Source organism: Pollicipes pollicipes, unplaced genomic scaffold, assembly GCF_011947565.3.
Source record: "Pollicipes pollicipes isolate AB1234 unplaced genomic scaffold, Ppol_2.1 Scaffold_4740;HRSCAF=5597_pilon_pilon_pilon, whole genome shotgun sequence".
NCBI classification, from domain to species: domain Eukaryota; kingdom Metazoa; phylum Arthropoda; class Thecostraca; order Pollicipedomorpha; family Pollicipedidae; genus Pollicipes; species Pollicipes pollicipes.
The window spans coordinates 13471739-13499652 of NW_023596545.1; the positions used below are offsets into that span (position 1 = coordinate 13471739).

Genomic DNA, 27914 nt, shown 5'->3' on the forward strand with positions numbered 1-27914 from the left:
GGTATCAGCAGGCACCTATGATGGCTCAGAGGTTCTACTGACCATCTAAGTACTTATTTGGCTACTCAGGACCCACTGGCTCTTTCACTGTTTGGTCATCAGGTTCATTATGCTGCGCACTCGCGATCCTCTGGACACACCGAGTCTTGTAAGCTGTTCAGGGCGCTCTTGGACGCCGCTACCGCCCAACAGTCTTGCTGACCCTTCGTGTGCCCCACTGGTTGTTCGTGAGCCGCCCCAACCGTTCAGGAACCTTTTATGGGCGAAGTAAGCGTCCAAGACTCCCTGCTCAGTGTTTATCTTACCGCTCAGGCGCCTTCCTAGCTAGGAATGAGTCATGCAGTCCATCGAGGAGTCCTTCGGCAACTGATGTACCTATCTGACTGCTCGGGGGCTCACCGTACGCTCAGGATATGGCAGGAGATCCCGCATAGCCCCGGTATCCCCGGGTCCCGGGAAACCTCATTGGTCGTTTGTTTTGAAGCTACAGTTCCAAGATGTCCAAAGCGAGGTCGGAGAAAAGCCAAAGCGGTGGTTCGGTGGGTCAAGGCTACCTTGAGGGTGGTGCTCTTTTTGGAACGTACAGTGAGAAGAGAATTGCGAGACTGGCGCATGATGCATCCCTCTGCGAGTCCGCATATCGCCATAATACCAGGTACTGGGTTTCCCAGGCTGGAACGGAAGAGCCCTTCAGCTCATGTCCAGAATATTTCATTTGCGCGATTCCGAAGTTGATTCTTTGAACGAAACTAGCAGCTACAGCGACACGAGCATTCGAGATTATGTCATGGCATCATGGGTTTGTAGTGTTGTACGTGCTGATCTGCTCCGAGATCAGTCCGAACGTCGCACAACTGAAATCTACCACACGGAAAAATTGTGCACGCAAATGAATTTATCCATACAGCGTTCGGAAGCAACATATTCCAACATGTCGTCTTTGTTGCCCACCAGTTGGGCCCTCCAAGTCTTCGCTGCTGAGCCGGCGCGACGAGGTCCAAGGCGACCGCGACGGCGAGCTTATGTTTTCATTGTCCTAGACATTCTGAAAGTGGGCATACTTAAAACTAGATTATTTAATTTTTCGCCGTTGGATTTCATAAAAGTTTCTACGCGCAAACAAAACCGAGGTGTATCAATGCAAATTTTGGACCCCGTGTCGAGTTACCCTGGCGTCTAGTCTACGGACCCCTTAATAGCTTTGTAAATCGCCGAGAAAGTTCGACAGCGCCCCTGGCTGCTAGCGTTTTATCGAGAGGGCCGAATGAAGCAGAGTCATGTGAATAACGTCCGCGGTACATATCGCAGATTGCAGTCATCTGATTCCCGGATGATTTTGTTGTATTTGCTTGTAGATACCTACATGAATAGGTAATAATGCGTTCTGGCAGCCTTCGAAGCCCCTTTCAGTCAAACAACCTCGACAACAAAAATGCCTGCATATATAAGAAAAGAGAATTTATCTAAAAAATGTGGCTGAATCCGGTGGCTCATTTTGAGGGTAATTTTGGATGATTGGATTGCCTGTTGCCTTTCCACCAGCAGGGGCCATTTGGTAACCTCGGTGTCGCACCTCTACTGTGGTCGGCTGTGCTCCTGGTCAAAGCGGGGAGTTGAATTCCGCGCGTCGGGTTTCCCAGGCGCGTAGCATATCAACCACTCTGCTGGTACCCCCACCTAGTATACGAATAGTTAGTTTTCTGTATTCATTTGGTTCGAGATTCACTATGTACTCATATGCAATGAGACGCTCATAGGGGCGTTGGCGCGGGGGTAGGGAGCTCCAGTCAGCATTGGGGGGGGGGGGGGGGGGGGGCTCAGACCCCCGAAAGAATATAGAGTGACGCCCCTGCCTGTAACAATGCGATGAGGTAGTACGTGCCTCTGGAGCTCCTTCCCTTGAATACAGTACTGTCCAGGAGTGCCCCTGTAAGAAGGCCCCTGTGAGGAGGCCCTTGTAAGGACGCCCCCCTTCCGTCCAGGAGGCTCTCTGCAAAGTCCTTCCCCACAACTATAAATCCGCGGCGCCGCCCATGATGACGGTCACTTTCAACTTCGCTTTCAAAGTTTGGAAACTGCACGGAAGTTATGGTTATTTGACCAATCACCTGAATTTCGCTCCATAAACTGCTTTTGCACGGTACTTGAACAGTTGGCAGGGCATGTGTGGTGTCCAGATGCGCCAGGCCGCAGTTAGTCTGCTGAGTCACGTTATTGTCGGAGCGTGGCGGCCGAGCTCAGCGGGCTGACGAACGACCTCCCCCCCCCCCTCCCCCCCTCCCCCCCCCCCACCCCCACCCCCTCTCCTCCGCCCGCACCCCGCCACACCGGCTTGAATTCCGCTACATGGGAATGCCTATCGCCTGGCCGCAGTCATCATCTCCTCCACCAGGGATATGCGATCCTTTTCGGTAATGCGCAGCGGCCCGGTGGTCCCCGTTGCAGCCATGCACATGCATTCTCAGGAGAGCCTGTCCTGTGAACGAATACATTAATGTTGATGGGTGGGATGCATGCAAACGATATCTGGAACAGGTGTCGGCAAGAAATTTGCAAGTTGGGGATCATAAATATAATCAAAAATCGTCGTTACGTATACGCCTGTATAATAGTCTTTGATGAGAAAACGTGAAGGCGTACCTTGGCGTGATGAAGCTATGTTTACTATCGTGCTTCTCAGAGCGCATCATTTTTTTCATGAACTGTTGGAGGGAATGTTCTACAGTTGAAGATATTGGAGCAAGCATCAGATATGACGAAATGAGCTCACTTATAGCTATTGGTATAGTTTTAAGTGGGAAACACTGCTCTTGACAACACCATTTTTTGTTTTGTTAAGTAAATATGCTCTTCGGTACGTCATTGTTTGATTACGTCAGGACACGTTGCACAACGATGATTGAGAGCTAACTGATGGTCGTTACATCTGGAAATTGTACTCACAAACGTCAGATATGAACAACTAGACAATCATATTTGTATTAGCGTTGAACGCTGTATGACCAATGGAATGGCATACTTTAAATGACGTCCTATGACGCCATGGATGTCTCGATGACCTTGAAAATTCTCCTCGGAATTTTCTCCCCATCTTCGTGGGCGTATAGCTTAGAAACTGGAGGGGGCTAGGCCCTAAGAAGGGCATGGCTGTGAACTGCACGGAATGATCTTCAAGATGGTTGTTTCAGTCAAAAACCCACATACAAATGTGGAATGCTCCCTTTAAGATGAGTGGGCAACTGAAATCAGAATATTCGTTTGACCTACGTTCTTTGAAAGTCATATTTTTCACGGACAACTTCTACGGACTGTGCGGTGCATCATTAATGCTCAGCCGCGTAGTCTGCCGTTGGTTTCACTTGTGAAGTTCTGACAGGACTGTTAATTACTCATCTCGGTGCGCATTAGTCACAAGTCAGCATCACTTTCCACATCCGAGCCGAAGCATGCCTCTTGCCCCCATTACGTCGCTTTGAAGTCGTCTCTTGCGAGACGTCTCCCACCGCCCGCCAACATAACACCCGGCCAACCGGGCCGTCGGTGTGCGTCGTCCTCGATTGATCGTCTGCAGTGGCGGCCGACGGAGCCGCCGAGGTGAGGCAAGGCGTCGGGCCGCCGGCCGCTGGGCGGCAGTGCGGCCAGGCTCGGGGGCGTCCGGGGCCGCGGTGCGACATGTGGACGGCGCGTCGGTCCGACGAACCAGCGGTCAGTGGGGCATGTCCGGAGAGTTGTACGGCTCGTGCGCCGGCGCTGACTCGGTGACGAGCGGCGGTCTGCCGTCGGAGGCAGCGTCTCGCCGCGCCAGCTCCAGGGTCCGGCGGGGTCCGTCAGCCAGTCCGCCGGCTGCGCCCCTCCAGGGTCACCGACCGGTCATCCCTGCCATGGAGCCGTTGGAATGCGACGGGCCGCGGCCGCGGGTGCGCTCCTCCTCGCGGGGCGCCGGGCAGCGCGAGACCCGCGGCCTGGACGGGTCGGGCGCTGGGCGGGAGCCGGTGAGAGACTGTGGCGGGGCTGAGCTGGGCGCGCTGCGCCGCGACCGTCCGCTCGAGCGGGCCGCCTCGGACGAGGAGGGTCTTTACGGGCCGACGCCGGGCCAGCAGTCGGCGCGCCCCGCCCTCCACTCGCCCAACGCCGACTTCAGCAGCAAGCACGGCCTGACGCGCGACACGTACATCCTGGAGCTGCAGGCACAGAACGGTGACTTCCAGCGCGAGCTGGGCCAGCTGCGCCGCGAACTGGAGCTCACCGGGCATAAGCTGGGCTCCAGTATGCACAGCATCAAGACGTTCTGGTCTCCGGAACTCAAAAAAGAGCGGCAGATGCGGAAGGATGAGTCCCTGAAGTACGGCATGATGAGCGACCAGATTCAGCTGCTGACGGCCGAGACACAGGTGAATGTCAGGCGGTCCGCGCCGGTGATATGACGGGTCAGGGCGGTGTGTGACCGGGTCAGGTTCAGGTCCGATCAGGTCAGACTAATGTCTGGTCAGGTCGTGCAGATCAGACTCGGGGGCTAATGTGCGACAAGGCGGGATGAAACTGGAACATTTCTGACTAATGTCCAGTGGGGCCGTACAGACCAGACTCGAGAGCCGCCGGGTGACAGGTCAGGCTGTTAGACTCAAGTCCGGCTAGGTCAGACTAACATCCTTAGACGGGACAGGTCAGACATAGATCGGTTGGCCTGCATCACCTGTTAACAATATAATGCTAGGGAATAACACGCTACACAAGGTCATGACACGGCCGCCGGTGCGGATGATGCCCCTCTTCCTCGTGAAAAACGACGCCTTAGGAGCATTTCTCGAACCCAAGTGGCAATATGCCTCAAACCTCGGCCCTCCGTTGTGCGCAATGTTTCGTGTAAGTTGATCGACGTCGAACAATGCCGTGAATTCTTTGCATTGGTGTATTTGTTTCATCTGTCCTGACAGGTTACTGACAACTAAACATGTAATTTCCCAGCACAGAGACGCTTACGAGCTACTAATAAGCTGGCTTATAGGATGACATCTTGTCTGACCGGTCCGATTCGAGGACATCTGTCTGACCTGGCTAGACTTGAAAGTTGAGTCGAACTTGCTACCGGACAAAATCCGAGTCTCATCAGCACGTGCTGAACGCACGTGAGTTCGGAATGTTCGAGCTTACAAGTTGGTTGATGCATTAGTATTTTAATGCAGGAGAGCAGTTCTCCCAGCGTGCCGTGACAGCAATGCTGCGTTTTCAGACAGCTGCTGTTGCATCAAGCTTTTCAGTTGCATGCAACCAAGACAAAGCTGTAACGAGTATGTCCCAAAAGAAGGTGGCGAAGGGCTCGACGCTAATAACAGACCACCAAAAAAATTACGAACTTATCACAAGGCAACGAACGTCTCGTGAATGCACAATCACTTGATGTCTCGTAAAAGGAAATGAAGTTTCACCGCCAGCATGCGTCAGCAAAATAAGTCATTTGTGCGAACGACATGTGCGACGACTGTCGGCTCGCGATTTGATGCATGTCACTACGCATCATGCTGGTGTACTAGGGGTCGTCGACTCCGAACGTCGTTTTGCGCCTAAACATCGCGCCTCGCAACAGACACCATACTTGGCTGGTGGAACACTTGTCTCCGGGTGGAGTTGTCGGACTCACTTCGGAATTAACTTAACTCGCTCTGGGCCACGTAGGAATTGATTCCTTTAAATTGTTTAGCGGGTGGACTTTCCTCAACCTCCTTGGCAACAGTTATCGATGGATCGGCCTAAGTACAAAATGTCAGCAACAATCAAGATTGGGAAGTGTTGACAGCGCTTATGTGTGCAACAGATGAAACGCAATGTATGCCATGGCTTTATTATCACAAATTTGTTTGGTGCAGGAGCTTATGAACCTCAAAGAACAGCGTATCTCCTGACGAGTTTAGACCAGAATGAAGTTCATTGTGACCGACTACGGAAACAGCCCCATCTCCTTCAGTCGAAGCCGACGACGACCCAGAAGTGTGCTGGTATGCCCCGAGTCGGGGCCAGAGTCGATCCCGTGCACCAGGACTGAAGGTTTCCTATCAGGACAGACATCCAAATTGACAGGTCTTTTTGTCGAAATGTATAGCAAATGCCATGCACTTAGTGCCTTAGTTTGGAATGCATGGCCGCCGAACTCAGCATGTTCGGCCTGCTATGCGCCGTAAGCCGGCATTATCATTAACAGGCTGGCTCGGGATCAGTCTTAAGCCAGCCTCGTGGCCAGACACCGCTCGACGCCGCGGTACGGACAGAAACGGCCCTCCTGTCGGTCCGTTTGTCCGTCCCGATACATCAGCGGGATGGAGCGCCCGCCCTCCGATCCCCCCCGGTCGTGGTAGGGTGGGCTCTGGTCGCCTTAGCCGCTTGCTCTTTGCTTCAGGCTGGGATGATCTGCGGCCGGTGGCAGCAGCCGCGCTTAAGGTTACGTGACGTCAGAGGGTAGGACAGCCGGAATCGCGGCGCTTGCCGCCCTGGGTATGGCTCTACGTTAAGCTTCTGCCATAAAATTATGCAGCTGACTCTGAATTTCACCGTAAGATGGTGGTGTCGGGACACCATGCGAAGCACTGCTTCCCGTGGGCACTGATCTCTGAAATGTCTTATCACGAAGTTCGAAATAAACCGTAAGCTAAAATTGATACAAGCAAGAAGCAAATGTTACGCAGCAGCGCATTACGGTCGAGTGTTTTTGTTTTCTCAACATATCAGGGAGAACGTTGCGCCTATCACCGACGGCCAAATGTGTGCAAATATGGGCTGGTGTCGCATCAAGACGGGGTGCATCCGCTGGGATTGCACCTCCTCCGCTGGGATTACGCTTCCTCCGCTGGGATTACACTTCCTCCGCTGGGATTACACCGCTTCCGCTTCCTCCGCTCCGGGCATCCGAAATGTTTGAAGGGATCTGCGGGAGCTTGGAAGTCACCTTAAAAGCCGAAAATTGTGTTTGATATTTTGTCTTACTATGGACGCCGGAATGTCTCACAATGCGAGGACGTTTCCCCACACATTGTGGCACTAAAGTGCTTATAGTGCTCAACAGCCACCTTTGCATTATTATATGCGCACTTGAATCGCCGTATTTCGGTGTGTGCTTGGCACCGGTGCAGCGATCTGGGGCCAGACTGGGGGCCAGGCCGGTCGCTGGGTCGTGACGTCAAAGCTGCGACGACCGTGATGGCGACCGGCCAAGTTCAGGGTCTGCCGCGTCGGGAGGGGTACCGGGGAGCCGCGAGACAGCATGGGCGCCGGTCATCGCGGGACGTGTGACAGTTCGGATGGGGTGTAATGTAATGCAGGGGACGTGTATCGGCTCGGCATTAAGGGACGTGGAGGGGAGGGGGGACGCGACAGTGCGAGCAGCACGCAGGGACACCGAGAATGCCATGACGCGAGACAACGAGGACAAAGTCAGAACACCGAAGAGCACGACCAGAACACTGGAACACGGCTGCAAGCAGCTGTGGGCGCTGTCTGATATAATCTAGTCGCTTCAAAATGCACATTATGTTATGCAGGTAATCACCGCTCGCATTATCACCAGCTATTGGGGGACGCATTCACGGGCGCGTATGCCTGGTGTATCGATGCTCATGGCATGACGTGTTATCACGAACAGCACCAGCCGGGTCTTCGTGTGGCGGTTGCTGGTATGATGTAATGGAATAAACGTGATGATATCACTGAACGTTCGCTGCTAGCAAATTTGGACTTGCTTCATTGTACATCGGCATTAAGCCCTTGCTAGACGGGTATCATCGAAACGTGCGCAGTTCTCCCACACACCTGCGGTTTGAAGAGTGCAGCCCACGATCCCAATATAAGTGGGCAGCGGTGGTCGCTGCTAACAGGTACCGGACAGGCGCCAAAACACGGCCAGCTGGCCGGCAGCCAGCGTGAGTCAGGCCCGTTCAATGGCGAGCCCACGCCGCCCGGCGTACGGCCCTCAGCCGGCGGCAGGCCTTAGCTGGCGGGAGCGCTCAAGTGGCGGGAGCCCTCGGCAGGCGGGGCCCTCAGCTGGTGGGGACCCTTAGCCGGCGGCAGGCCTCAGGTGGCGCGAGCCCTCGGCAGGTGGGGCCCTCAGCTGGCGGGGACCCTCAGCCGGCGGCAGGCCTCAGGTGGCGGGAGCCCTCGGCTGACGAGGCCCTCAGCTGGGGAGGCCCTCAGCTGGCGGAAGACCTTTGTTGGTGGGAGACCTCAGCTGGCGGGAGCCCTCTGCTGGCGGAAGGCCTTTGTTGGCGGGAGCCCTCTGCTGGCGGGAGTCATCAGCCGGCAGCCCCGCCACCGATCCCGACATATCCGTTGCCGCTTCTGATATATCCGTTACCGCTTCTGATATATTCGTCACCACTCTTGATATATCCGGTACCGCTGTTGATATGTTCGTCAACGCTGTGGATATATCCGTTACCGCTCCTGACGTACTCGTTACCGCTCCTGACATATTCTTTGCAGCTCCTGACATATCCGTTACCGCTCCCGATATATCGGTTACCGCTCCTGGTCCCCCCGTTACCGCTCCCGATATATCCGTTACTGCTCCTACCCGATATGACGTCATGACATGACGTGATTACCATTAGCGGCTACGCAATATCTGGCAACGCTCATTTGCGACCAAGATGTGACGCGCTACATCTATGCCGATGAATGAGCTTTAAAGACACGTTACGACTTGAGGCATATGGTGCCCACTGTGCCAGTGTAAACGCCCGTAACGAAATTCGATCCATGACTGGAGAAAAGGAACGGCTTGAGCAGTCAGAAGAATCTTATGATTTGGTTTCGCCAAGAGGATATTAGAAGATGGCTGACGGGGCGATCACATAAGTCACAAAGCAAGTCGTGTTTTCGAACCAACCCGTGACTTAAAACCTGTTCGCCCATCAGCAAATTTGGTGCAAAACCTATTTCGCGTTACATTCCAGTAACGCCTCGCGGGAGACGCGTACTTTGAAACAAGCACTCTCAAAATTGTCACATATCACGGCGCCGCGGCCTGGGTTTTTGTCAAAACCATCTTTTTCAAGGACATGTATGTTCTATGTGGCCAGCAGATCCAAATTAGCCTATTTGATATATGTGCAACGATATGTGATAATGTGGCGGCACCCGCCATCTTGAATATTGATTTTGTTTCTAAGTTGTTTTTCTCGATGACGTGGAGGTTTGTGTTACAGCGTTTTTAAGGGTCTTCTATGGGAATGAGTTTATTTATGCGGTTATTTCTAAGGTATAGTGTCAAAGTCAAGGTTAAATCGCAAGTCAAAACTCAAACTTAATGATGAATAATCCAAATTCACTGTATTTACCGATAATATGTCGCTTGCCTTCTTGCACGCATTAGGAGTGTACAACTCTCAGCAGCTGCATGCCTTATAAGCCATAATGATACGGAATGATGTGTTACATATACGACGCCTGTTTATAGGAGTCTAAAATGTACACACTGGCGTATACTATTGGACGTACCATAGTGCCCGTTCAGATACTCGTCGCTGCCAAGCGATACGCTTTGAGTGGAACACAACTCTGCCCGCACGTGCAATCTTAGCTCACAAATCGTGCTACTGTAGCTTTATATCGATGGGCAGAAGGTGTGAAACAAGACAGTCTTTGCGGGCTCATATTGCGATTACCCAAGAGATGCTGAAGTCCCATTGCAGTGACTGATTTGAAGTGAGACTGTCAGGCGTCTGCTGTTTAGAAAACAGCGCACGCAAAAAGACAGCTAGGTCACCGTAGCTGGATGCAGGTCAAACAGTGTAAAATATCAGTGGTGTGGTCGATCTGCACCCTGTTGATACTCAAGATCATGTCCCTTCTTACAGTCACTTACGTTTTGTTCCCTTACATCACCCCTCCACCAAGGAGCATGCCCATATCCTCCCGGTCGAGTGCTCTCGGGTTGACTCCAGGCTGTCGCCTAGCTCCTGGCATGACTTGTTGCCCTTAGGCAGAAGATTTACAGCAGCACGGCGATTTTGAGGCGGATGCCCTTAGGGCGTGATTTCAGGCCTTCCCGTTCGTACTGCTGGTGATGCCGCCACCAAACACCGCACCCATAGTTACGCTCACGACAGGACCCCTCATCAGTGTCTCTGCACAGCCCAGGACACCCATGGGAGCGCATCATGCCCGCGTAAGCGAAGCATGAGGTTGATCCGGCACTCAGGGCTGTTGCATTAGACCAGACATGCAGTCCGATCCAATGGGAGGTCTGCTGTGAGGTACGTGTGCTGTATCCCGAGAGCACTGAGTCTTTTCGAGACACACAAGCGTGGACAGAGGGGTGTCTGGCCGTCAGGTGGCGAGTCGACCATCGGTCTGAACACCACCAGCGTGTCTCAGAATTCGGGACAGAGCCCGCCACCGGTCGGTGTCGCTGATCATTGAAGCCCGTCCATCCGGCTGGCTTTCTAGTTTTGTGGACTTCCGACAGCTACGCCGCGTTTCACTGCTGGCTGAAACTGACGGCAGTGAAATTAATCTGCGACTATTCCGCGAACAGAGCCTTGTCGGCAGCTGATGTACCTTCAGATTGGCAGCCCACTTTGAGCGTTGCAGTTGCCTAGCCTGGTGGGTAAGTCGCGAAGTGGACACCTCACTGTCGGTCTGCGGCAGAAGTTTTGCTCGAAAGGTGCCAAGACATGCCAGGAGCTGAGGGATTATTTTGAGACGGCCAAAATACACCTGACCTGAAGTATGTAAGTGAATGACTCTTCAAACCTACACTGCTAGCACTAATGCTCCCTCGCGGAGGGCAGAACAACAACTTTCTACTTCAGCAGCACTGTCTCAAGGCAATGCTGTCGTATTTCTTCGCGGCAGGTCTCCACAATCATGCTCGCTTACTGCGCCGACATGTGAGACAGATGAAGCACCTTCCCCAGCAAGCCAGGCAGGAGCTACTGGTGGGCGCGCACGACTGACGGCGCGTGCGGACAGCGAGACCGCAGTGCCATTAAATCAGATGTTGGCTGACATCAGTCAGCTGCTGTACTGCGTCGTCTAGCCAATTTCCGGGATCGGAGAAGCCTACCTGAAAGTTTGGAGACTCGAATGACCCACAACACTTCTCGTGTCGTTTTCCGAAGAAATTTCCCCATGGCCTCCTCCCTTTCCCCAGAGGAGAAACTAGAGACATTGCTAACTTGGGATGGAGCGTCGAAGTTTACACTATCATACCGGCGTCTCGACAACAGCAGTTATTCCCAAAGAGTTCCTGGATTTAGTGACCTGCACCTGCGCCGTTGAAAGCAAGGCATGCAGCGTTGCACACTGCAGCTGCAACAGCCACAAAGCAGGCCTTTGGCGCAGAAACTACTACAAAGTGTTAGAGAGAAATCGCGTACTTTAGCCGTTGGTCATGCAAGCAGATTGACTTTGAAGGCAAAGAAGGGGAGCTAGGTGCACAAAGGGATGATGACTGTGAAAAATAGCAAAGGAATGTGACAGGTGCTGGCTAGTAGTAGTGCGCTGAAGGTCTCTCTAGATGTAAGACTGTACTTTAGTTCTTCTCTGTGTTTTTTATTTGGCCCCTGATTTGGCGCTGAATTAGGCCTCGTAGCCCAAAGATAAGTCCAGAAATTGACTCGCCACCCTTGATAATCCCCCTCCCCCCTCTCACGCCATGAAGCGATATTACACTGCCACCTATCAAATTCAGATCAAAATAAGAAAATTGGTGGACATTCAAGATGGCGGCGGACGTTGTCATGACTCGCGAGAAGTGCTCAAGGCTGCACAAATAACAAACAACTTGATTTGGCTTTCCTCATTATTAGAACATATTGCCGTGAACAAATGTGCGGTAGTAAACATGCAGAGTCAATATTTCGGCAATTTGACTTTAGTGGAAAGGATAGTGCAGAAGGTAGAAGACGTGGAAGCACCGAGATGTACGGATCCGAACTGATCGATAGTCATCGAAAGATCATGATCATGATCTTTCCGACCATGGCAATAAAAAGGCGACTCCGAAAAATTAAGGTCATGAGCAACGATGCGGAAATTTTTGAACGTACATCTTTTTTCGTAAGATGCGTCGTATTGTGATCACCACTTGTCAGCTATAAACTAGCGTATCCTGGAAGATTACGATATTATGAGCAGTGCTCCACTTCTATGGTGAAGCAACATTCAGGTATATGACAAATATATATTGATAATGATGATGGTGATTATATATATATATATATATATATATATATATATATGTGCGTGTGTGTGTGTGTGTGTGTGTGTGTGTGTGTGTCTGTATGTGGGTGGGTGTGTGGATGTGTGTAGATGTTTATGATGATATTCTAATGATGCAAGCATCAGGTATACTGAAATTAACTCACTTACAATTATTGGTGTACTTTTAAGGGGAAAAGACTGCTCAAGACAACAAAGCTTCTCTATACAATAACCATCCTCCTCAATACGTCATTGTCTGTATGACGCTGAGGTAAGCCAGGACTAGCCGTGTGAAATTGTCACTTCTTGTAGTACTACAAGCTCGCGGAGACATAAAAACACGGGCTAGAGGTTTTTACTGAGCCAAATACGAATATACACTCATGCTCTGGCCTTTTCTCGTAGCTTTCTTGCGCATTTATCCGTAAGTTACACATGTTTACTCGCATGCATATCCTCGGTTATGGCGCCTTTTCCCAAGTTCTTCGATTGCAAGTCTTAGCCACGAAACAACTAGCAAGTGAAGAAACCATATCTAACTTATAAATTATGAAGCACTAAGCGTGTTTCGTGATTGAAGCCCACACAGCTTGCTTCACATTGTTTGAGAGCCAACTAACGTCCACTATATATGGAAATCGCGCACACGGACACCAGGACTGAACGGCTGGACGAGAATGTTATCCCTGGCCTTGAGTGCTGCCTGGTCTGCGAGGAAGATTTGAATGGCGTTGCTATGGCGCCATGCATGCCTGTATGGCTTGAAATAGGCTGCACAAAATAGTGTGCTGCTGCAACTTCTACTTTTGCCGTCGGGCTGGCGCAGGAACTCCACAGCGACCAAGGTCCTGGAAATTTGTTACAGCCCATGCGTGGCTTTTACCAAATTGCCGTGCGTAAACGTGCATGAAGATAGACTTAAGAATATTATTCCCATCATGATTGGTGTATGACATCGCAGAGGAAGATCATGGGGAGGCAATTCAAACATTTCATTCAACCTGGCCGCAGTGAAGGGCCGCCACCCACGACTATCGTCTTCATCAGCATCGAAACTTGTTTTTCGAAATGCGCCGTTCTACAGCAAATGCAATTTATCAAAAAATTATCTGAGTGGTTGCAAATTTTCATTGCAGAAGCTGCAGTCCAAAACCGTTTTTACCAATTCCAGTAGCACTATTGTCCAAGGAACGGTTCGTTCGCGAATTGGCAAAACATTTCGTCCCGTGGTCAAAGATGTTTTCCGAGGTGAAAAAGTGAGGTGAAAGAGCCGGAATTATCCAAAATGGATATCCCGGCAGTGAGTAAAATGATAGACTGGCTGTCGTCTTGTCTGATGCATTGGTGTGACAGTCAGACATACTCCTCCATGCTACTAATTTAGTGGCGATGTTCGTAGTCAGAGAAAATGAAATCCGCAGCCACGTGACATCTGGGAAAAGTGTGTGGTTTAGCCGGGTCGGACCGGGGCAGGGCCAGGATTTAACCGAGTCTCAGAATGGGACTCCTGTGAAACTCTGCTTAGATGGCTGCGCAGTGCCTGGTTTAGTATTCAGGAGGTGGTCTGTGTTGTAAAGCACGGACTCCGATGCAGAGCAGCCACGGCTGGCGGTCAGGTCCTGGGATCCGGATCCCGGCGAGAGCTCCCACGCCATGTGAAACATACCCACGCGATGTTGAATGAGTGAACTCTGACTCGTAGCAATGCTCTTATGACTTGGACTCGAACATGGACACTGTCCTAGAACTCGGAGCTGGACTCATATGCCGTCAGCTGACTCGGACGTCATAGGTTTTCGGGCTCGGGCCATTCCTGCTCAGCGCTGGGCTGCACCAGCAGAACAGATACCACGCGTGGCCCGGAGTTCGCCACTCAGCCAACACATAATCTCCTTTGTTCCTCGCTGCAGAGGACAAGCCGACCTTATACGCCAGCTGGAGGAAGAGTTACACAGCCGTGGCGGCAAAACGCAGGCAGTGGTGGAGCTGCAGCAGCAGGTGGACCAGTGTTACGTGGAAAACGACCACCTAACGCGCGAGAACTCCATTCTCAAGGACACGGTCAAGGTACGACCTAGATATGAATATCAGGGCAAAGGATGAGAGAGAGAGAGAGAGAGAGAGAGAGAGAGAGAGAGAGAGAGAGAGAGAGAGAGAGAGAGAGAGAGAGAGAGAGAGAGAGAGAGAGAGAGAGAGAGAGAGAAGAGAGAGAGAGAGAGAGAGAGAGAGAGAGAGAGAGAGAGAGAGAGAGAGAGAGAGAGAGAGAGAGAGAGAGAGAGAGAGAGAGAGAGAGAGAGAGAGAGAGAGAGAGGAGAGAAGAGAGAGAGAGAGAGAGAGAGAGAGAGAGAGAGAGAGAGGAGAGAGAGAGAGAGAGAGAGAGAGAGAGAGAGAGAGAGAGAGAGAGAGAGAGAGAGAGAGAGAGAGAGAGAGAGAGAGAGAGAAGAGAGAGAGAGAGAGAGAGAGAGAGAGAGAGAGAGAGAGAGAGAGAGAGAGAGAGAGAGAGAGATAGAGAGAGAGAGAGAGAGAGAGAGAGAGAGAGAGAGAGAGAGAGAGAGAGAGAGAGAGAGAGAGAGAGAGAGAGAGAGAGAGAGAGAGAGAGAGAGGAGAGAGAGAGAGAGAGAGAGAGAGAGAGAGAGAGAGAGAGAGAGAGAGAGAAGAGAGAGAGAGAGAGAGAGAGAGAGAGAGAGGAGAGAGAGAGAGAGAGAGAGAGAGAGAGAGAGAGAGAGAGAGAGAGAGAGAGAGAGAGAGAGAGAGAGAGAGAGAGAGAGAGAGAGAGAGAGAGAGAGAGAGAGAGAGATTTTAGACTTGGAATGCTAGCACAATTGGCATTCCACAACTAAGGAGAAGCAATGTACGTTTGGGGTTCTCTTCATTATTTTCGGTCTCTTTTCTATCAAAAGTATGATACCACGATTATCTGCTTTTGATAAAGATTTGTGTACTAGCATACAGCCGAACCCTTGCTAAGCTTTTCTTATTGTGTGACCTGCATAATCTCTGCCTGTAGAATCCACGCTAAGTCTGTTCATAGTGTGGCTCATAAACTCATCGTGAAATTCCAGGTCGACGGCTGAATTTTTTGGCGAAGGATTAACGTTCCGTAACGCTTGGTCCGGCCCATATTACTCTCTGATGACAACTGACCTTTAGCGTTGCCGCTGCTAACTGCCGCAATGGAAAATGCGAATGCATGATGGCGCAACATCATTGTAACTAGTTTATGTGGACCTGGACTGTCGATTTCCGCACCGAGTACCAGCTGGTATGGCAGGAATTTAGCAAAGACCCTGGAATGCCGGGATCTTGGATCAGACTAATAACGTGCATCGTGCGATAGTGTGAGGGTGATTTCTGAGATGTTTAAAACAAGAATCAGCGAAATTTTTGATCGCATTGATCCCTCGGATCAGAGTGCATGCTGAGAAGTGCTTGTACGTGCACCGGGACGCAGAACCTACCGTGACATGGATCTGTGGATCACTAGATCATGAAATTCCAACCGCACGAGAGGGTTTTGGGGTGAAAGTCTCATGTCCTACGATGCTCGACTGGCCACTGCAATGGGCCGCAAGTCATTCTCGCCCGATGGGCAAATTCCTGGCGTCGAAGTGACCGGGCTCAACTCACCCACCACGCCACGGGTGTGATGAGAGGCAGGCGCTCCAACCCATCTGGATACAGGTGCCTGGACATTTAATGCCGTTCACACGGATCCAGGGCTCAAGGCGAAAATGATCAGATGAATTTCCTACCCTAATATGGCAGTGAGTATGGTTCTGTAAAGGGCATTCAAGGATTAAGAATGCGTTGTTCAAAAACGCTGTTTTGCCGTTCAGCTCGCCTGAACGTGATTGTACGTGAGGTGACGTAAGTCTCAGTGAGCGGCGGGTGTGAGGTCATACTTTTAGATATCGACCGGCGGAATGACTTGACAGCCGTTGCTCCATAGGCAGTTTTGGTCGATTCCGCATGTAAAGTATCAGTTGAGCGTTTGGATGTTCTCATCACAGTGAACACCAGGTGGGGAGGGCTGAGGAGGGCTGAGCTCACCAACTTTTGACACTGTATCGTTGGTTCCCTCAGCGTTATCTAGAAAGTGATAACAAAAATGGCTACCGCTCAAACACTTTGGAGAATTTCCGGTGCTCCGGTGCCCATGGCGACGATCATGCTGGTCGAGCATCACTTTTGCAGTGGACCGGCTCTCAGGACAGATATTTAAGTTGGCAACACATTGGAAAGTCCATTCAATACCTCAATCATGAACCTCACAAAGTCGCTCGCTGACGTTGCTGCAGCGTCACCACCGTGTGACTGAGCGTTGTCGGTGACTGAAGGAGATGTGCTGCCTCAGGAACTGGAACTGAGGATCGAGGCGCAGAAGCAGACGCTGCTCAGTCGAGACGAAAGCATCAAAAAGTTGCTGGAGATGCTGCAGCACAAGGGTTTGGGTGAGTAGCCGCTTCCGGACACGCTGCGGAGGAGGGGTCCGGGCCAATAGCCGTCTCTTTACACGTTGCGAAGGGGGGGGGGAGTCCAGGTCTTTAGCCGCCGCTGGACATACTGCGGAGGAGAGATCCGGATCAGTAGCCGCCTCTGGACACGCTGCGGAGGAGGGATCCGGGTCAGTAGCCGCCTCTGGACACGCAGCGGAGAAGGGGTCCGGTCAATAGCCGCCTCTGAACACGCAGCGGAGAAGGGTGGTCTGGGTGAGTAGCCGCCGCTGGACACGCTGCGGAGGCGCGGTCCTATCAGTAGCCGCCCTGTGCATGCTGCAGAGGAGGGATCCGGGTCAATAGCCGCCTCTGGACGCGCAGCGGAGAAGGGTGGTCTGGGTGAGTAGCCGCCGCTGGACACCCTGCGGAGCTGGTGTCCTATCAGTAGCCGCCCCTGTGCATGCTGTGGAGGAGGGATCCAGGTCAGTAGTCGCCTTTGGATATGCTGCGGAGGAGGGACCGGTCGGAAGCCGCCGTTGGGCACACTGCGGAGGAGGGGTCCGGTCAGTAGCTTCCACTGGATAAGCTGCGGGGATGTCTTTTTCGGGGTGTCTGGGTGAGTATCCGCCTCTGGACATGCTGCGGAGGGGGGGGGGGGGGGGGTTCCGGGTCAGTAGCCGCCGCTGGATACGCTGCGAAGGAGGGGTCCGGGCCAATAGCCGTCCCGTGAGACTCGACGGCACCAGGGTCTGGGTAGTTGCTGCGTTTGTCGCTGAAGCTGCTTCTGCGCAGGATTCAAGGCATACACCTGTGGCGGTCGGCGCGCCATGCACTGTGAGCGGGCGGTGAAAAGCGTGTCATAAATAATTTATCTGTATTAGCAGACAAGGGCACTTGCTCGGTTCAGCTCCTGCTTCCATCGATGCGACAAGGCATTGGTCTGCGGTGCGGTATGTGCTACTTGCGCCTGAAGAGACACGCGCTCGGACGCCATGCCTTAAACTTTGTTTTCATTTTTCAGTCAATTTCATTATGAAACCATGTGTCTCGATGGGAAGAACAGTCCACGAAACATCGAGCACAGCAAGCGGAGCCGGTCATCTATTCCAGGCTTACCCATTTCATTGATCTGACTCTTGATGCTGGCTGCAGATTACGGCACTTTGCTATCATGCCACTTTACTTCCGGGAAAGATACAGATCGCTACTGTTGGATATCCCTGCTTAAGTTATGTATCACTGATCTCTGGTTAAATATCCCTTAAAGGGAGCGTTCCAGATTTGAAGATATTGGCGCAAGCATCAGAAATGATGAAATAACCCACGTCTCACTATTGGTGTACTTAAAGTGCAAAGAACTGTACAAGACAACACAATTTCACTATTTAATAAATAAGCTCCTGAGTTCGTCATTGTTTGATTCGTCATGTAGCGCTTGTATGATGTGGAAGGGCTATCGGACCCGCCGTGCGAAATTGCCACCCTAGCGGACGAACTGACTCACATGTAGTACTTTAACTTCTCGAGAGGTGTCGTAATAATGGGCGTGGCGCTTACAAAACCCTGATGTCATTGTGTGCGCATCTTTTGACCTTTCTTTGTGGTGTTCTTGCATATTAAAGGAAGTCCTCTACATTTATGTAGGGTTTTAAACTGAAATAGCCATCTCATTGATCATTCGGTGCAGTTCACAGCCCTGCCCCTCTTAAGACCTAACCGCTCTAGGTTGTTCTGAACCGCTCTGGTTTGTTCTGAGCTACACACCCGCGAAGACGGGGAGCCTGTTGCGAGGAGAATATGTCAAGGTCACCTTGACATTCAAACGTCATTAAAATCCTGCCATTCCATAAACCATATCTTTTTCATGGCCTTGATGGAGATCAAGATCAAGAAAAAGATATGGTTGAGGCATTCGTAAATGGCGTTTGTGAGCACGACTTTCTGATATTTCGGCTGTCAGTTTGCTCTCAAGTAGTGTTGTGCATGGTACGATGACGTCATCAGAGCATAACGTATCAAGGAGCATCATCACCAATTAGAGAAATTGTGTTGTCTAGAGCGGTCTTTTCCACTTAAAAGTTTACCAATTTTTATAAGTGAGCTCGTTTCATCATATCTGATGAGTGCTTAAGTGTCTTCAAGTGCGAAACGTTCCCTTTAATCCTTGACTTCATAGTGTTTATCCACATTCACATGCTCAGACGACGCCATTTTTAAGTATTCCCTTACTGGTCTTTTCCGTTAGAACAAGCACCACTGTCCGTTTTCCTGTATTGCGTAGAACAAAACGTGAGTCGTGTTAGAAACCTGCAATGAGTGCATAGTGTTGGTTGAGGGCCAACTGATGTGGGTTGGTTCCGGATGATGTGCTCACGTATGCGAGACACGCACCACTCCACGATCATTTTTGGGGGGGGGGGCATGGAAGATCGCATGGCCAATGAAGTGGCAATATTTGAGTAGCGTTTCTATGGCGTCATGCATGCCTGGGAGACCTTGAAATAGTGGGTACGGAGTAGCCTGCACAACTTCGCAGGCGTCTAGCTCAGAAACCAGAGGGTTGAAGGCATTAGTCTGTAGAGAGTTAGCATTGTTGCAAACCAAGCATTGAGAAGGGTGCTGTTGTGAACGGCATTTAATTATCTTTAAACAGCCTATCTCAGGTCAAAATTTTGCACAAATGTTGAACACTTGCTTTAAGTATTTCCGCCCGCACAGGCATTTTCCTTCTCGTGTACTCTGGGGCATATGTAACGCATATTCTATCTTACCACAACCCAGCACGCCACATAAATAACAAGAGACTTTATGGCAGTATCACAACCTCAGCGCTTACGTGCTAGCTCCTATCATTAATATTGAAACCTATTTATGCTAAAACATAGCATTAGTGACATGTTGGAAATTCATCCGCTAACAAGGCAGTGTTCATGTAGTGGTCCCTGGTGGCACTTCCCTGCACTCTCAAACGCGTTACATTATTAAACGGCTCGCGAGTAAACAAGGTCCGTTAGAAAGCTCAATGTTAAAGCGTAAATCTGGACTGAATTGTTGTGTAACTTGTGTCCCCCGCCATTACTAAATCCCACATACGTCCCTGCTTGCCACTGTAGTAGCCAGATTTCTACACCAATCAAATTAAGTGCCCATCCAGCTGTTTCCCTTTAATACCGCACGCGGTCGTGGATAAAGGATTCATCGGCAGTGTTTGTCTCTACAGGAACGAGCCGCACGCGATGACGTTAACGTTTCCAGCCGAGTTGTCGTTGTTTTGAGCGGGGCCGGCCGTGGCGTGCTGACACTGTGTACAGAGCCGCTCTCTCCTGCAGGACAACAGGGGCAGGAGCGGCTCAAGCAGCTGCAGTTGCGGACCACCTCCCAGGAGCAGGTGTCGGCCGTGTGTTTGTGCGCGGCCGTCGCCGCACGCCCGCCCTGGTCTGCCTGCTCTGTGTGCTGTCCGTGTGACCCCACCCCGGCCTCCCTGCCCCCGGCGGGATCAGCTGACCTTGTGTCAGCCCAGGCCGAGGTATTCCAGTTGCCTGATAGCCAGGCGCCTGATCCGCTCCCTGTGCCGCAACGGTGAGGCTCGGAGACCGAGCTGAAGTGCGTAAAGAGCGACGTGATCGCGGAGGGTGGGGATCCGGTGCGGTCATTCCTCTAACTTCAGGGTCATAATTCCAGAGTTATGTCACGCGCAGCAGTGCTTTCTGTCGGCCCGCCGGCAGGTAAGCCCCGCCTCGCCACCCACGTGCGGCCCGACGGCTTCTGCACGGCCCTGCAGAGCAGGGCGCTTTCGCCGCCGGTGCGACGGTCAATGGCGGGGGGCGCACGCTGACAAAACACGCGAGCGCACGCCGCCAGCCTGAGGCGCCTGCCCCAGACGGCCGGGCGAGCCACCCTGGCCGTCAGCACGCTATTGGGCGTGGTGTCGAAGAGATGCACCCTGGTGTCGAACGGACCAGCCATTTGGGTAATGTGCGGAAGGCTGGAAAACTCTGTTGATGGTTTCAATCGCTTCAGTGGTTGGGACCACAAGAATGGTCAGCGAACTTGTTTTGTCCAAGAACAACCAAAAGATCGTGAGTCCGAAAGAAGTTTGTCGACCCCAACAGTCATCAAACGACTGAACTGCTGCTGCCAGTTCTGCACGTGATCTTCGGCTGTTATGTTCTGGACTTGAACGCGGCCAAAACGGATCTGCCACTGCCACGCAGTCGCCTCTCATTAAGTCCATACTTATGCGAACACACTGCAGAAGCATTGGAGCATGACGTGAAGGCAAATGACAAGGAAAGCGCCGAGGACTTTAAGAAAATATTTCGCGTCTTTATAAACATTGAGCTTCTCGCTTCCGGTTTTTTCGGTGGGGAATATAACATAAGCAATCGCGCGCCACAAATGATTAGAGAGGTTCCACCAGTTCAGTGAAACCCTCACCTGTCTGCTGTCTGCACTGTCTGTCTTTGTCTGCTCCTCTCAACCACACTGTCTGTCTCACTCTGTCCCTCTAACTCCCCTTCTAGCACTGGTGCGTGAAGTCAGCTTGTCCCGCCCATTCGTTCCCGGTCGGCTCGCTGACCGGGCCCCTCCCGTTGACCTAGTCCGCGCATGCGTTTTAGGTGGTAAAGCGTTGCCCGAGGAGTGCTTGGCCAACATACGCACCCAGACAGACCTGGCCGAGGCCGAGGCGCGCATCGCCCACCTCCTCTCAGCGCTCCGCGAACGGGACGTTGAGTTAGATAGCGCGCGACAAGTAAGTCCGGCATGAGCGCGGTGGCTGGCATGCCAGAGCCGTTACCAGCCGGTGGTGTGCTGGGGCGGTGGCGCACATGTTCGTGTCGAATGTGCTCTTGGATAGTGTAGCTCCTGGATAGCAGGCTTATTGGAGGCGTTTTGGGGACTGTCAAGGTTGACTTTACGTATTGCTCGGAGCTTTCAGTGGTACTGTGCTGCAGGTGTGTAGAGATGCAAGATTTTATAAAAGCCTGGTTATGATGCTGGCATCATGCAGGCACCATGCTGACTGCATTGGGTTCTAGCCTAGAGCTGACAAGGTTTGGATGGTGACCTCCATGAAGGCTTTTTTTATTCAACACAAGCACTTACTGACGCCATCAAAACTTCGATTTTTCCATCGCAAGCAACGTTCTAGTGCCGTTGCTCCTGATTTAGTATTGGCTGAAGGAACTTTAGCATTGGTTGCCAGTACCTTGACACCAATCTTGCATCTCTATCGTAAACATTCAATGCGATGTGGCTGCAGGTCGCAGCTCACTGCGAAAAGTAGGTTAAATTGCTCCGGCACGACTTCATACTGATGACCAGCACGTCGTCGGTTACGCCTTGACGCAGCTCGTCAATCCTGTGCGTGACGAGCTGCGGCGCGTGCGACCGCGCGGACTGGCGCAGGTCACTGAGCGCAGTCCTCATCGCCGACCGTAGGAGCTGGACAACTACATAGACCAGTACCGAGCGCTGCAGATCGAGATTCAGCAAAAGCTCAGTCAGAATCCCACCACCCTGGCCGGGATCCTCGAGGTCAAAGACCGCCGTATCGAAGGCCTGGAGCACGAGCTGTCCAAGCTAGACGCCGAGCTGGCCAAGGCGCACGAGCTGGGCGCTCAGTGCTCGAGAGCATGCGCGAGCTCGCCGCGCTTGGATGTTGACTGTGAAAGAGAAAAACAGATGCTCCAGAGCAAAGTAAGTGTCGGCCGTGTGTTGGGTGCGAGAGGCGTGCCGTGCCGTGGTGGTGCCCTGCCAGCCAGCCCGCTCGCGCTGGTTGCTTGTGCAAAGCGTACCAATTTGCTTGAACTTTTGATCGGCTGCGCTGTTTTGGCACGCGCCGGCGATGGACTCTTGGGCTGCGGAAGGACCAGCTAGCGCGAGTTTGACTAACTGCATCCATGAGAGGGGATATAATTGTAGCTGTGATGACAGTGAATTGTGTAGCATTGTCCTAACCAAAGGCAAAATAGAAAATAACAACATCATCATCAACATCATCATCATCGGCTGAAGTGATCTAGAATGACTTCGAACCCGCCTCGCCCACTACTTCTAAGGACGGGCAAAGTCCGTCGAAGATAACAGTCCCTTGCATTCGGTGGTGGGCGCGGCTCATTTGGAAGAGCGTCTGTCATGCGACAGTGGGCCGAGTGGAGGCGCCCTGGCTCGAGTTCGGTCCCCAGCCGACGGTGGCACCGTTCCCTGCATCGTCAACTTGACGTTAATCGCTTGAGATGTTAGATACGTCATTAAAGCCTGAAGGTGTTGCGTCCATCACGTAAATGTGGCTTTGCAGGCCTCATATTATCCTTGCCTCCATCGGTTTAAATAACATCGAATTGGTCAGGGATTGGTATAAAAAGAATACTAGCCAGCATATGCGGTTCATGCATGACAACTTAACCTTCAGCAATGCAACAGTCATGGAAGTGCCCAGTTACAATTTGAAATGTTAAATGGGCATCTATCGAGGTGTAAGGGCTAGATTTACATATTTGTCTTCTAGTTATAGACACATTTACGTACTTTACGGTAAAGCATACCGTTCTTCTAACTTTTTTGAAGTTGTTTGTCTGTTTGTTCATTGGTGTTTTCAGGCGCGTCGACTTCAATGGCCATTTTGCGCCCATAACTTTTTTGAAGTAATGATACCACTCCAGACTTGCCTGCATGCTGATCACTTGGTTTTTCGATTTTTCGGAAAAAAATGAATATTTTGCTAAAACATGCACATTTTCAAACTGACGTGAAGCTTGTTACGAGTCTGAGTAGGTCAAATTGTTCACCATGGATGTCCTGGTCAGCATTTCTGGCCTGCTGGACTTTACAAAAGTTGCATTACCGATAGCGTGTCGTCAAGATACGGTAGCGCCCTCGTGAATGTGCTCATGATCCTAAAGTGCCTAAGTTATTGCCAGTCATTTAAAGTCACTTTCGGCGAAAGTCACTTTGCTTGCGCGGTTTGGGTGCAAAACTACTGATGCTGGCGTATTTGCGTGCGTTTAGATAGCCGCAACCGTTTCTCATCATCATTGCCAGGGTAATGCGCGTGCGATAAGGTGTGAGGGCTGAAAAGTGGTGACTGATGCTGCTGCTGGATGTATGGAGGCGAGCGATCAGTGACTACGTGGTGATGGAGTTGCCCAGTTAGAATGTAGTATCTGCACTGAAGTGTGCCAACAGACCGCACTGCACTACCTCATGTTGGCATTGGTCAGGCTTCGTCAAATATCTGACTTATGCCATCAAAGTGTTCCTAAGTCGGAAAATAAAATATCAAATGTATCGTGACGTTACTTCCCATGACCGACACCCGTTCCCGAAATGGTTTTTGCAGTCAGGAAAATATTATTCATCATAGGCAATCTATCACTCATCAAATTTAAGATGAAGAGGGAATCCGATGGCATGAAATGACCCTTGGAACAAGTGTAAAAGCAGATGAACGGCAGGCTGGTGAGAAGGGCGGACGCCATCTGTCCTACTCAAAGGGAACGTTCCACATTAGAAAGCCATGAAGCAATGATCAGATATGATCAGGTAAATATACTGACTTTTGATGTCAAGGGCGCGAGAATTATGTTCAAGTTAGGGGAGAGGGCAGTTCAAAAGTGCCAAAATGGGCTCCGTGAGATTAGATGATGGGCCGCCTACAAGCCTAGAATCCTAGCCTAGAATCGGCTCTATACAAGTCAGAACGGGCCGTGTACAGCTCTGAATTATCCTTGTACAGGTCACAATGTGCCCTTCACAGTCAATGATGGACCTTCTAGAGGTTAGAATTGGACCTTCACAGGCCAGAGTGAGCCCTTTACAGTCCAGAATGGAAACACAGAATAATCGGGCCTCTTACAAGACAGAATAATCCAGAATAATCGGCCCTCTTCGAGTTAGAATGGCCCGTGACAGTCAATAATAGGCGCTCTTCAGGTCAGAATTGCTCAATACGGGTCGGAATGGTCCTCTGCAGAACAAAATAGGCTATTCACAGTCAGAAATGAACCCTCTACGGGTCAGATGGGCCCGCTAGGCACTGCAGGTCAGAGTGGGACCTGTACAGATCAGAGTGCGGGCTCGTTAGGCAAGAGTTGGCTCCGTACAAGCCAGAATGGACCATCTACAGGTCAAAATGGACTCTCCACACAAAACAGTCTGTTTACATATCATGGTGGGTCTCTTTAGGCCCTAATAAGCCCTTCACAATCAATAATTGGACTTCTGTGGATCAGAATGGACCCTCGTCAGGCTCAAGCTGCCCTCTTTTGGTCATAATGTAACCTTATTAGGCCAGAATGTACCATCGACAAGTCAGAACTGGCTGTTGACTTACATATTCGCCTTGCAATTCAAAATGGGTTCTTAATATACCAGAATGACAATATACTTTATCGAATACGATAGAATGATAATATACTTAATATACCGTAATCCTCAGGCCCTCCAAGTTTGGGGGGAGGGAGAGGGACGCTGCCCATCCAGCTTTCAAGTTGAGGGGCGAGCTAACCCACTTCCTCCCCTCCCCCTCCCTGTTCCTGCGTCCTTGATTAGTGTACTGTTGAATGGAGAGACTGCTCTAGGCAACACAATTTATTTGCTAAGTGAATATGCTCCTCAATGTGTCACTGTCAGGGGGTGTTTGTAAAAACGTTCTAAACGTAGAGAAATAACGCAAAAACAACTTTGTGGGGCTGCTTAAATAGTCGTGCCAAATTGCCACTAACTTGTAGTACCTTGAGGTTATCGAGAGATGGCAGCAGGCGCTGAACGTGTTAGCTGGACCAAATATCGTTATGTGTTGACGTTTTGGCCCTTTCGCGTCATGTTCTTGCAAATTTATACTTGAGTTTAAGACATCTACTTGTATTCGCATACTCAGTTACGACGTTTCTGTTGAGCTATTCAGTTACAAGTCATATTTCCGTAATAATGTATAGATAACGAGCGAAGGAACGGTGTCAAGCCTCTTATCTTATATAGCACATAACCTGCCTTGCGACTGAAGCATGCACAGCGTACTTGACAGTGCTTGGGGGCCAACTGACGTCCACTATTTAAGGAAATTGCGCTCACGGATGCCAGATTTGAACAGCTGGACGAAAATATTCTTCCTGACCTTGAGCGTCGCCTTGCCTGTGGGGTAGCACGATTTGAATGAAGCTGCTATGGCGTCATGTATGCCCGTATGACCTTGAAACGTACTGCAGGAAATAGTTTGCACATCTACGCGGACGTGTTGCTCAGGAAAAACAGGGTTTGACGTTTTTATGAGCGCAAAGCTGTGACCTGCACCAAATGATGTTCAAAATGACTGTTTTAGCTAAAATATCTATTCAAAGGTAGACCGCTTGTTGCAAGAACGCAGATTTATGTTACATACCTGTCTAGGAATACAGCATCGGTATTCTTGGATACTCGGGTGGTTTCAACCTTTAAAACGAAAACTGAAGGGGTGGAAATTCTACATTTTCCTCGTTGCGATAATGGGATTGGTTTGCAGCCTCCCGGAGAGGCCTTCAGAGACTGACTCGAGTATGATCTTCAAGGGTTCGAACTCGGGCATGATCTCCGAGATTTGAATCCAGACTCGGGCTGCATCCTCGGAATCATACATTCTGACAAGAGTGCTCTCTAGCCGGAGCTCCGATGCGGACTCAGGTCTTTCAGACCCACGCCTGTTGTTAACATATGATTATATTACGCCTTGGCTGTCTACCAGCGTCTGTTATGTTGCACACTAATTGCAGTTATTGCATCGCGTGTGCCATTATGATTGGATACGCTGAATAACTGGGCGTTGGGTCCCTGCTCGATTACGTCACGCAATCATTTCTTAAGCCAAATGTTGTCTTGGGAGTGTCGGTTTGGGAGTCAGGACAGGATCCCCAGGCGTCCGTGTGCCAGCACATAGGGAAGCTTTTCGACATGCCAACAACGAGAAACTGCCCGGTACTCTTGTAGGCCGGGGCCACACTCGGAAACGTAAGGAGAAAAGTCAGAGAGATATAAACTAACTCTCTTCCGCTGGTCGCCTGAATCGCATTGTTGGTCCTCCGTCATAAACCGAGCTTCCCCGCTTCTGGAGGTAAATGCCGCTGAAATCCGAATGTAGATTAGTATGTCTTATGTTCAAACGCTGCTGAATGCGAACACAGGAATATTTTCAAAACAGCTGCTTGATGCCGGAATGTCTGCTATCTACGTTGCTCGACCGGACGAGCAATGCAGAGGGGTTGGGGCGCTTTGGTGGTGCTAGTCCAGGGACTCAGCAACCAGTGCTGGCTAGTTGAGCCCATGCACACATGTAGCGACATGCTTCTGGCTTGCTTTTCAGTGGGAAATGGCATGTTGGATTGTATTGCACGCTTCCGGCTTAGAGAGAGTTTGTGACATATCTCCTGCTGAAACTGATGCTTGTTGGATGCGTATGCGGACCATAGGTATGTACTTCGTTGTGCAGTGTTGGTGTCCGGCCATTGTTGCCAGTAATGCCGTATTATGTCTATTGATGCTGTTTACTTATCTTGAGCCAAGTATAAATCACGATTACGGGCTGTGTTAGTCCTTCACATCTAAGAATCCAGAAGGTCATCGCCAAATGCTTCCTTGTCGCTGTGAGCATCCTGGGTTGACATTGTCGCGGAGCAATTGCTTGTGTTATCAAGGAGGGTGTTATGTGCTCCCGAACTATTGCCGCCTGAGATATATCGGGCTCTATTGCCTGTGCCCGTATAATTCAAAACACTATGTCTGGCCCGTACATTCGCTAGAACATCAATGAATCATAGTGCCGTTGTGCTAAACCATCACAAGACCTTGGGAAGCTTCTTGCACCCCTGCTCTGGACGATTCGCTTATAATCGATGGTCACTATCGTGGTTGAGTTACCGACTCACCTATCTGCCTACCTGACACGTCCGGGCCGAGTGACTGCCCGTCCACAAGCGCGCTGCATGACAGCCACGGTTGGCTCATGACCCGGCTCGAGGCTAAGTCGCTGGTTTCAGCACAAAGCGGTCCCATCGCTCCCGTCACTCCAGAAACTGTTCGCCTCTGTGCTCTGCCATGGCCATGCCTCCACGTTGCAGTTCGACGACGCACGCTCGGAGATCCAGCGGCGCGACCAGGAGATCCTGGCGCTGACGGCCAAGATGAAGACGCTCGAGGAGCAGCACCACGGCTACCAGCGCCACATCACCGTCCTTAAGGAGTCGCTCTGCGCCAAAGAGGAGCATTACAACATGCTGCAGGCAGACGTCAGTGGTAGTCAGGGTTGCTCTGTTG

General features: G+C 51.1%; 1 protein-coding gene across 1 annotated transcript in view; it reads left to right on the plus strand.

The window, feature by feature from the left end:
* Positions 1-3603: 3603 nt before the first annotated feature.
* Positions 3604-27914, plus strand: part of LOC119098523 (ELKS/Rab6-interacting/CAST family member 1) — a 43452-nt gene continuing 19141 nt past the window's right edge. Inside the window, exons 1-6 of the mRNA XM_037221478.1 lie at positions 3604-4391; positions 14103-14259; positions 16547-16643; positions 21248-21381; positions 22071-22328; positions 27719-27886. Of these exons, the coding sequence (XP_037077373.1) occupies positions 16622-16643; positions 21248-21381; positions 22071-22328; positions 27719-27886 (582 nt within the window). The 5' untranslated portion in view covers positions 3604-4391; positions 14103-14259; positions 16547-16621. The remainder of the gene's footprint in view (positions 4392-14102; positions 14260-16546; positions 16644-21247; positions 21382-22070; positions 22329-27718; positions 27887-27914) is intronic.